The sequence below is a fragment of the Lutjanus erythropterus genome, chromosome 21 (genome assembly GCF_056507025.1).
Source record: "Lutjanus erythropterus isolate fLutEry1 chromosome 21, fLutEry1.hap2, whole genome shotgun sequence".
Lineage (NCBI taxonomy): Eukaryota > Metazoa > Chordata > Actinopteri > Lutjaniformes > Lutjanidae > Lutjanus > Lutjanus erythropterus.
In genome coordinates this window covers 19,523,089-19,534,301 of record NC_139337.1, presented here as the reverse complement: position 1 = coordinate 19,534,301, position 11,213 = coordinate 19,523,089, and the positions used below count along the sequence as shown (strand labels likewise).

At 37.2% G+C, this 11,213-nt stretch overlaps 1 protein-coding gene across 1 annotated transcript; it reads right to left on the bottom strand.

Moving 5' to 3' along the window:
* Positions 1-351: 351 nt before the first annotated feature.
* On the bottom strand, positions 352-11,213 carry LOC146307577 (uncharacterized). The gene is made up of 17 exons (XM_084747612.1): positions 10,667-11,213; positions 10,392-10,435; positions 9,806-9,870; positions 9,229-9,374; positions 8,923-8,974; positions 8,621-8,834; positions 8,374-8,466; positions 8,103-8,183; positions 7,219-7,398; positions 6,356-7,068; positions 4,824-5,342; positions 3,712-4,330; positions 3,562-3,632; positions 1,929-2,069; positions 935-1,095; positions 738-828; positions 352-538 (listed from the first exon to the last, which is right to left on the bottom strand). The coding sequence occupies exons 1-17, from the start codon at positions 10,688-10,690 to the stop codon at positions 456-458; spliced, it is 3,297 nt and encodes a 1,098-aa protein (XP_084603738.1). The 5' UTR covers positions 10,691-11,213; the 3' UTR covers positions 352-455.

Genomic DNA, 11,213 nt, shown 5'->3' with positions numbered 1-11,213 from the left:
CCATATCAGATGACAGTAAGGGTTCACCTTATAACCCAACAGATTTTTAAAACCCATAAAAGGGCTTTTAGGGACCTGCAGACAGCCTCATTAACTCCAGGTAAAGACCTTGTTTGCATACTGACTAAAACCAAATCTCTTTAACATGAGTGTTGGACTACAGCTTTACACTGCCCCTTAGAGGCTGGAAACAATACATGCAAAATCTGAAAAATGCCCAAACACAACTCAGGTAACAAAAAGCACAAAATTTTATTTACAAGTCTTTTTTTTACCTCCATTTTCCAGAATTTTATCATTCTAAGCATAGCTAAAGATGAAAGGAGATCATTAAAAACTTAGGGCTAAACGTTTCCTATTTACACTTCGTTTCAATAAAAAAAATCCAAAGTCCATTTTAAATACAGAAATAATGTTGCACATCTGTCATTCAGCTGTCATTCATGCCGACAACTTTAATCTGAGCTCTCTGCTAATATCCTGGTGAAGTACAGAGCTGCAGGCTGTGCAGTGAGGTTTTGGAGGCTGTAAGCATGTCCTGTGTGAACAGAACAGTAACATCAGTAAATTACAAACAAGATGCACCATTTTCAGACACACATCTAAAATGTGTAAAATTCCACCTAAAAGTTTTGGATTAACTCATCATTTCAAAATCTGTTATCAGCAATTTGCCGAAATACAATTAAACATTTTAATTCTGTTTTAATATACTGTATGTAAAGATTTATTCTCACCACTTGGCACCATAAAGGATTGTCCTGCGTTCCAGCGTGACTCACTGCAGTCGATGGTTACTCTCACAGAACTTGTTAACAAGTTAAAAACCTGTAAAAAAAAACAAAAAAAAAAAACAAAACACAACAACAATTAAAGAAATGTATAATAAATGACTGTATTTCACACGAGAAGAGACAGTGAGAAGTGTACTGACTGTTGTGGCACTGTGATCCACCCACAGCGGCTTCTTCATATAGGAGCCCAGCAGGATTTTTCCATTACAGAAGGAGCCACAGTTCAGGTCCAGCAGGATGCCCATCGCTCTTCCTTTATAGAAGTACCAATCAAACTGGTCCGGAGTGATCTCAGGACCATCTGCGGTGACATTAAACAGCAGGAATTACTTGATGAAATTCTGGCCAATAATTATTCATGTTTCATACTCATTCATAAGAATAATTTCATGATAATACAGTTTGACTGAAAAATATGTTCTCCCCACCACAGATAAAACACAAAAGCTAATTAAACTCTTGAATTGAGTTATGAAACTATTAATTATCTGAAAATTAGTAGTATTTTTTGATATATTGGGACATCAGTGTGATTGAGATTACTTTGCCTATCAGCACATATATTAATTTAGTTATCATTGCCCTTGCCTTACTGTCTGGCTTGTTAAGATTTTCAAGTTTAATTTTATTTTTAATTACCAAAACTATGGGCATGATTATTATCACTCACAGATAGTCATTGAAAGACTTAATACAGAATGAAAAGGGAACATAAATAACACCAATATACATGTAAATAAAAGCACAAACAGATCTGAAACTTTTTCTTAGAGTTATTTTAAACCTGCTTAACTGTATAAGTATGCAGATGAAACAAGGCAAACATACTGAACATCTTTTAAACACTAGAAGTCGGATGTTCTCCCTTTTAAGGACAATACCTCCTATTAGAGGACTGCAGTGGGATCCAAACTCGCAGCGGTTTAACATGAACAGTACTTTTACATGACTGAACTAGACTGACTGCATGTTCAATGGATTAATGATCAAACAGGACAATCATTTAGCCAAATGAGCTACAAAAATCAAATTAGTGTTTAAATGCAGAGGAGGATCACTTATCTAGCATCTCAGAATAAATGTAGAACTGATTTAAAATTGTGTTTTTTTAAATCTGACATTATATTTTCTTACTGTCGTCAGTGGTTGACCAGAGACTCCTGAACCACTCTGTCATGTTGGCCTTGTCCTTGGGCTGTAAGATCAGCGGTTTGAGAGGTGGACCACACAGATCTGATGCAGACAGAACAGCAGGAGATCTGGATGACGGCAGAACTGTAAAAATAAAAGTAGAAGTAAATCATTTACAAAAAAAAGGATGGCTTGGTGATGAGAGTAAAATCACTGGTTTCACCACTAGAGGGTGCTGTTTAGTCTAGTGACATGGGCTACATATCCAGGTGTCAAAGGCCTGCTGCTACATTTTTAATTCCTTGCAGAAGGTGAAAGGGCGCAGCGTAAATATTGCAGTGTAGCTGGCCACATTTCAGAACAAAACAAAATGTGGCATCTATTTTAGACTGAACTCACACCGCATTTCTCTCTACTGTACCTGCAATGATTATATTTGAGCTTCTAGCAACAAAATGTCTTCTTTGTTCATTACATATACATAGAGTATACATGCATAGGCAACACTGATATTTTTAGCCAAGTATGTAGCCCAGTGCATACATGCAAACTGTCAAAAACAACACCATAAAAAATCCTTACAGGACATAAAAATCTTTAAACTTTGTTGATTATGCTGCCTTTTCATTTAACTTAAACAATCATTTAAATGATTATTGTTTGTGCTCTTGTACTGTGGTAGATATTTTGGTCTAATGCTTTTTGAAAGTGAGATGAAAAGCCAGTGATCAAGCCTGAAATTGGACTCCCCAAATTACAGACCCTTTTGGACCAAGACTAAACAATCAACTATCTTACTGACCAGTGCCAAAAGGACAAGCAGATATCTAAGTTCACTCTCAGACCACTTGAATTATATTAAAGGGACAGTTCCCCCCTTTCCTGTAGCAGTATTTCTCCATCTAGATCGTTTTAGTGTGAATTGCAGAAAATATACTGGAACAAGATGGCAGTTGCCTTGTGGTGTTCAAAACACCAAAAAATACATTTGGGAAAACTCAGCGGCAATGTCCCTTTTCAGAAATCATGTAGTGATTAATGTAGGAACTATTTTTTTTCCTAGCAAAAATAAAGTAGTTCTGGTAGATTCTATGGATGGGAGGAAGAACAGATCCAGTAAAGTATCCTATTCTTTTTTTGTGTTGCAGAACTGATTTTTTATGTATTATAATTAATTGAACAGTCCACTTAGTCGCTGGTAACATATACCCAGAATTTCCCAGTGGAAATTAGCATCTCACTATCCATGAAAGACAAACTGACATGTGACATAGATTGATTTTGGAAATATTAGTCATGATATACAGTCTTTAAAAGTGCATGATTCAACATTTTCACATGATCTAGTGTTTAAAAAAAGCCAACAATAATCGCAATAAATCGTACTATTGAAATGCAATCACAGGTCATGATTCCAGGTGTCATCTAGTTCCATTATATCTGAGAGAAGACAGACATCTCTCTGGCCGAAATCTCCAAAATGATTTAGATGGATAAATATCCCTAAAGGTAAGAGGATAAACATGCATTTTTGATTTTAGAGTCCCTTTATGTTTAAAATTTATTAAGGAACTTTTGCCCATCCACACAGACTTGGTAAATATATTTTCAGTGTGTTTTATGTTTAAAAACATACTCAAGTCGTCATCCTCATCATACTGTTCCAGCTCAATCATGGAGGCTGGCCCACTCGTGAGAGGCTTTAACCTGCCAAAACATGAAAATGAAAATTATTTTTTAATAACTTATACAGAGTGAAAGGTTGAGAGTTTAGACTTCTCCTTACATGTTCTCTGACTGATTCTTGCTGTCCTGTGGGGCCACATGGTCAGAGGGGCTGTTGTCATCGCCAGCATCCATACTGAGAATATTTCCATCAGACTTGTCGACGGGTGAACAGTCAGTAACTGTGACTTCCACAGCAGGGTGTTCAGTGACTTCATATTTGTTTTTCTGATTTGCTCCTCTGCTGCTGACCACAGTCGGGCTCTCTATGACTGAATTGAAAATGTCTTTAAATGTGGCCAGAGAGCGTTTGACAGTCTTTGGAGCAAACTGTAGCTCCACTTTCAGAGGAGGTACAGGAGCTCCCCCGTGTGGTTTCAGTGAGACTGCCATGTTGCCATTTTTGGGAGTTCCAAGTCCAGGAGATCTGCTCTGTTTAGGCTGTTTTTTTCTTTCCTTACGAGGTTTGGGCTCCTGCTGCTGAGGCTGTGAGGAGACAATCTCCATGTCCTCTGACCTGCCATCAACAGTCCACCAGCTACCGGGACGTTTCCTCCTCCGTTTCTCTGGTTCTGCTGCCCTGAGCTGCTCCCGAGGTCCTCTGGGAGAGATGGGTGCTGGTGTGGTGGACATTTTGTCATTAGAGATGTGATGGTATACTCTTTGAAATACCTGATCTCCTGTAAAACATCACACTGTAGTAAGTTACAAAGTTTATTGGTTATATGTTGATGAAATCAACAAAATATTAAGGTTCTTGCAGTGGCTTTAAGTACAAGTACCCTAAATTATAACAAACCTATGATGATCTCATAGAATAAGATGCATTGGTGTAGTTTAATGTACCCAACAGTAGTGCTGTGTGATATGAACAAAATAAAATATTTCTGACAATATTTTAGGGATGATTATTGGTGCTTTAACAAAATATGATAAATGAATGATAAATAATCATAAGTAATGACTAGGTAGGTAAAGGAAAATAAGAACAGCTAGATCAGTTTAGTAAGTTCAGAAAATTATATGACTTTACTTTCTTTTTGGTCTTTTTTCAGTATTAACAGTATTAACGTATTAGCATTTCCAGCACAACAGGTACTTAAGCTGCTTCCGGGTGTTTTTTTTTAATTTGTACTATTAGGCAGTCAGTGCTTCCTCCACTGTTGACCTTACCTGAGTTCTGGCTGTGGTCTCTGTGTGCGAGGACCAAGGGGCTTGACCCTACAGGATCCTGGTCCAGGACCCCCTGTTGCTGCTCTGCCTCAGTCTCACAGAATACTGGTTCTGATACTTTCATCTTGTCTGCCATTTCTTCTCCTTTTGTATTCCTCTTTTTGTTCTGTTCGGTTTTCTTTTCTTTAGCTTTATTTGTGTTCTTACTGGATGACGGTGCAGGATGTGCTTGGCTTCTTTTGTTTAAAACTCTGTCTTTCTTAGTTTTCACAGGTGACGGTCCTGCTGTGGTGGGCGCTTTCTTGCTCTGCTTTGCCTTCTTCAGTGTTCGCTGGTTGTCCGTAACCTTTGTTTCCTCTGTGCTCTGAGGGCAGCTCAACCACCACTCTCCAGTCTGCTTCCTTCTCCTTTTCCCAAGAATCAGACTGTCCTCAGGTGAACTCTCTTCAGACACAACCGGTAGTTTGTTTTGTTTATCCTTTCCATCTGCTTGTGCCTCAGAATTCATGATGTCTTTGTCTGAAGGAAAATAAAATAAAAATATATAATGCTGCATAATGAGATGCTATGAATTTTCATTATCATTTATTTTGACAATTTTTAATTACAAGTTTCTTGTGTCCACATGTTCCTATGTAAAATTACTTGTTTGTAATGTGTTTTTATTGTTGTTGTTTGGTGTGGACCAAAGGGGGTTGTACTACAAAACAAGTTAGACATGGGGCAGGTTTTCATTAGCTTCTTGGACCAATCACATGCCACCTACTTCAGTCAAGAGGAACAGGTTGTTATAATTTAGAGCTATGAAGAATATTACAAAAGGAGAAAAATTACAGCTAAAAGCAGCACTGTTGCTGCAAAATGCTGGCAGAAAATTGTTAATCATGTAAATTCATAAATTAAAATATTTGTTCTACCACTCAATGCCTGACATTTATTTCTAATGAAACAACCTTGAATGAGCTTGAATCTTGATATATTTAAACATGATACTCAAGAAGTGAATTTTATCATCCTATAATGAAGTATATGTGGAAATCACGTATAGTTTTCATTTTTTATTTAATGTTTTATGTGATGAATACCGATAGACCATTCAATTTTCTAATGTGTTCTATTTGCTGCAATACCAGCAGTGACTTGCCAGCAAATCATGACCAAGCATACCAACTGCATGGATGCAGGTTCCCATGGCAACATGACACATACATTTTTGTTATTGTCAGGGAATAAAATTAGTACCAGCCACCAACCAAATGGTGGTAGAATATGCAAGTAAAGGGTAGATTTGCTTCACTAACCAACCCAAAACTCTGAAAATAACCTCATTCATTCAATGGACATTCTTTAGTTTTTCAGCTTTAAAACCAAAATTTGTTTCACAGGAGATGATATTACCAGTCAAAACCTGGGGGCTCCAAGGGCAGTGCATACATTAAGAAACATTTACAATTATTAACTCCTTATAATAACTACCAGAAATGATTCAATGATAACATAGGAAGTAATTTTAAGGAGGTTTAGGAGGTTACCTGGTTGAGAACCGAGGTCTTCAGCATCTGCACGCTCCCTGTTGCTCTGACTTTGTCCTTTTACAGTCTCCTTTACTGCACTGGATCCCTGTATCACTTTTCTGCCCCCCTTTAGCGACTTAGTCTTGCTTGTTGTGGCATTTTCATTTCCATCTTTCAAAGACTTTGATCTTGTCACATCAGAGGACTTCGGAGCTTTCTTTTCTATTTTCCGAATGGGTTGTTCGTCATCTGTTTCCCTGCTGGCTGTGCCTTTAGGATGCTCCTCTTCCTTGTCACTTTCTTTAGATGGGACCTTCTTGAGTCGTTGTTTCTTTTTGTTCAGCTTCTCTTGTTCCATTAAGTCATTTGCAGGAGGATCCAAAGGACTGCACAATTCATGCATGTCATTTTCAGGCTCAGTCACTTTCTTCTTACTCCCTTTTCCTTTCATCTTCTTTATTTTCTGATCGACAGGTTGAATTCCCAGTTTGCTGTTTGTATGTTCAGATTCCTGCTGTTTTTCTGCCGTCTTTAGTGGGCTGTCTTTCGCCCCCTTGTCTGTTGAGCTGTCTTTGTCTGAGCTCGAAGTTTTGGTCTGTCTATGTTTCTTACTTGTGACAGTTTTACTTGGGATGGAAAAACAAAAAGTTGCATCATCCTCCAGAATCAGGAATTCATCTTCTGGATCAGGAGGAGTGGGTACTCTGACTGGAGACAGTGGCTTTGTAGAACTAAAGAACAAATATTGAATGTATTATTAATTGTTTTATGTTTAAGTACAAGAGCCATTACTTTGTACAGGCATTTTGGTTGTTTTCATTTTTCAACAGGAAGACACCTTAGGTACAAATCATTGAGGTAATACCCTTATCTTAACTCACCATGCAGGTTTGGGCTGGCTTGCGTCTCTAAGCTTCTGGAGAAAAGTCGTCATGTCTTGTCCCGCTCGGGTGGACACCTCCACCACTGGCTGCCTCTGAACACTCTCTGAGTTCTTCTTAGGAGCTGCGACTTTAGGCTGCTGTCTCTTTGCTGACACGAGTGGGTCTGTGTTGTCTTGCCTGGGAATGAACAAAAAGATAAAACAGAACTAAATGAAGGTCTTCGATAAAATGTTTTTAAAATGCCCAATATACTGTATTGCTAAATTAAACAATGTGAGTTTTTCTGTATTGGACTTTTATCATCAACTTTTCTGTCAAACTAATTATACAGGTGGAAAACTGCCTGTGATATGGATCCTTCTGTATTTTGAGATTATATCTGTTATAATTATTCTTTATACATTTTACATCTATAAGTGGTCACCGTTTGCACTGTTACACATTTTACACTTTATTTCATAGTTACCTGATGCATACTGATGGTCCCCTGTTTCACAATTTAATTAATATTGTTATTATTTTTATTCTTTCTTATTGTATTGCCTTGCTGTTACTTATGATTATTTTTCAATTCCTTACATATCTCTGCTACTATGAGACTGTAATTTCCCCATGTGGATAAATAAAGACCCTACCTTTAATAATGTTTTTCTTATATTCTTACTGTATATTGTTAGTATCAATACTATTATACTTAGAAATGAGTTTATTGTATCACTATAAAATATTCTCTCCTAATACATATCTTTGTAACCATTATTAATTTGCAGGGTTGTGGGACTGACATTAGCTTTCAAAGATCCAGTATTGTTTGGTTACTAGATCTAAAGTGAGAGGAAAAACTCACTGTAACTATACATTAGAGAGGCATCACTTCTCACCTTGGCACCTTTCTTTTGCCCTCCAAATCAGCTGTTTGAGATTTCTTGGGTGCTTTTTCTTTGACTGGGTGACTCTCTTTGCTGCACAAAATAAAAAATAAATGGAGAAAATATATAGCATGTTTACATAAGTACAAAATCTAAAAAAGCAAACATCCAAGTAATGAACACAATTACAAAACAAATACAGGTTGTGTATTAATCCATCTCATACTCATGAGTGGTGCTTGCAGCAAACTAATCATTACATTGGAAATCAAACAGCCCTTACCATGATGCCTCCACCTTGTTCATGTGATCGGACATCTTGGGGTTGCTTAAAGCAATCTTGCTTGGAGGAGACTCCAACTCAGAGTCATCATTTCTGGAAGAAATTACAAATATTGAAGGAAGCACACTGTAGATTAACAAGTTAAAAAATACTGGCTCCATACCACCCCCAACAGAGAGAAAATCATAATTTAAAGAATTTATATCACAACTTATTTCCTACATGAGAGGCTTTAGAAACTCCTTACTGCTCTGTGATGTGTCCATTGCACTGGGGTTTCATGGTCGGTGGAGGTTCCATCTTTGCCTCTTCTTTTTCTTCATCTTCATAGGGAAACAGAATTGGGGACGCAACTTGGTCTTTTTCATTGTCCAGCTCTTCCACGCCTTCCACAACTATATTCCTTTCAATGGGGCTAGATGTTTTCGCTGGTGCGTGGGCTTTAAATGGGATGTCCAAATCTAAAACAAGGAAAATAAACATCCTTAAATTAAGAAAGTAACACAAAGTAGAATACTCAGTACTCAGTAGAATACAGGTTTGACCTACCAATGTCTAGTTTAGGACTGGGTGACCTTGATGCAGGATGCACTTCAGGACCCTAAATAGTTACAAAATAAGTCTTGTCAAATGCAAGAAAGAAAAAGGTGCTTATCAATGACAAAAACCACAATTAAGACATTCTGAATGTTAAATCAACCATCAGACACTTTTCTGCTACATTCAAAGAGGCATCAAACTGCCTCTCCGATATTTAAGATATTTTGTATTTATCATCCAACACAGGAGCAAGACACTTTTTAACTACCTGTTTGTAATATCAAACTACAACCGTAGTGACTGAGTGTACATTACCATTTGGCATCTTGGAGGTTTTTCCTTTTGGTGTTCCTCCTGTGGGACTGGAGAAACCGTTTTCTCAATCTCGTTAGTCTCACTATCAGAGATCTGGAGCAGAGGAGTTGGGGGAAGCAGATCATCTTCACAATGTGAGGATGGATCTGAAAAGAACATTTAAGTATAGATTTAGAGCTGCAGCGATTAGTCAATCAAAAGATAATTAGTTACCAAGTATTCTGATGATCAGTTATTTGTTTTACTCATTTTTCAAGCAAATATGTCAAACATTCGCTGGTTCCAGTCTCTTAAATATAAGAATTTGCTCCTTTTTCTCATTGATGACACTAAATGAAGAGTCTTTGGGTTTTGGAAAAAAGAAACAATCTCAAGACGTCACTCTGGGCTGTGAGAAATCGTGATGAGCATTTCACAATTTCTGACCTTTTATAGATTAGTAAATCATCTTGAAAATTGTCAGTGAATTAAATACATAATGAAAATAATCACCAATATATTACATAATAAATTGCAAAACAAGCTGCAAAATGTAAAAGCAAAAGAAATAACAGAAAAATTACATCACTCAACTCACCCAAGTCATCAAACATCTTATCAACATCACCCAGTGTCAGTGTTCCAGCCCACTGTTTAGACAGACTGAAAATACAAATGTCAGGTTAATATGATAACAGAAGGACCAGCATTTCAACATTTAAAACCATTCAATTTAATGTTGAATATTTAAAACCCTCAAAAAGCCAATGATGGAGAGAGACTAAGACATAAAATAACACATATATTTAATACATTTGTGACAAATATGTATGCATATAGCTAGAATTTTAATGACTGACGCTATTACTGCTTATCGATCCAATTTTTTTCACACTAGTTGCCATTATTTGGTGCAAAAAACAAAGTTAACAACTGGTGGCAAATGGTGATGGTTAGTGGGATTACACACTGAAAATTTACTGAATGCAAGAACATCATCTAGGCATAAAATTGACAAAACACTTTTTTGAAAGAATACTATTTAATTCATCAGAAATCCCAAGCTCTCTAGTTTGTGGCTGTAGAAAAAGTTTCACACACAGAACATATGAACACAAAGAAAATTAAAAATCCTATCAATATTTAAGAAAATGAAACTGTTTTAAAAACATTTTCAAACGTACCTTTCTGTGTTTGTAGCATAGCAGAGTTTCCTCTTTGGTCTCCTCTGTGAGCAGACAGTTAAAGTTAGTTTTAGTTGTGTCTATGTTGTTTGGTTAAATGGGGGAGTGGGCTGGGGGAGCGGCTAACAAGAGAACGACAGCACTAGGATTCAACACTCAGTTGTTGGTTTATTAGGAACAACAAGCTAAAATTCCTGTAGCATAATATTTAATGCGCCAGTCCTTGTTCTTACGCATAGGATAAACAAACCATCATTATTCATACATTAACTTACCAAGTTACGGTACCCCGTCTCCATTTGTGTTTTGTCGCGATTTCTGTATTTTAACGGTAACGCTAACGTTTAGCTAATTAGCTAAACAACTGTTCCGACTGCGAGACGCAAGCTAATAGTTAGCTAGCTATCATTTTTGTTTTCGCTATGTTTTCGCTCTTGTTTTCTAAGCCCCCGGAACACATTTATCTGAATCTGCTCTCTAAAAATCAAGGTAAGAATTAGTGTACAATCGGGTGAAACATGGTGAATCAGCCAGTTCGCCCATTTCATAAACAAAGTTAGCATTACCCATACAACAGCGCTGTTTACACTTTGTAATAAACCCGCGCACAATGGAGGCGTGGTCACGTTTAGCCCTCAATTTAGCCTCTCAGGAATCAGCATTGCTCGCGGTTGCTAGTTACCCAAACCCACAGTATGTCTTAAAACTGTAATATACGCTTCGGTATGATAAAATATTGACATGAACGTAACTTCCGGGCAGATAGAGCTTGTTGCTAGAGGTCAAAGCCTTGCTCTGCTACCGAGTTTCTGCCTGAAAAGT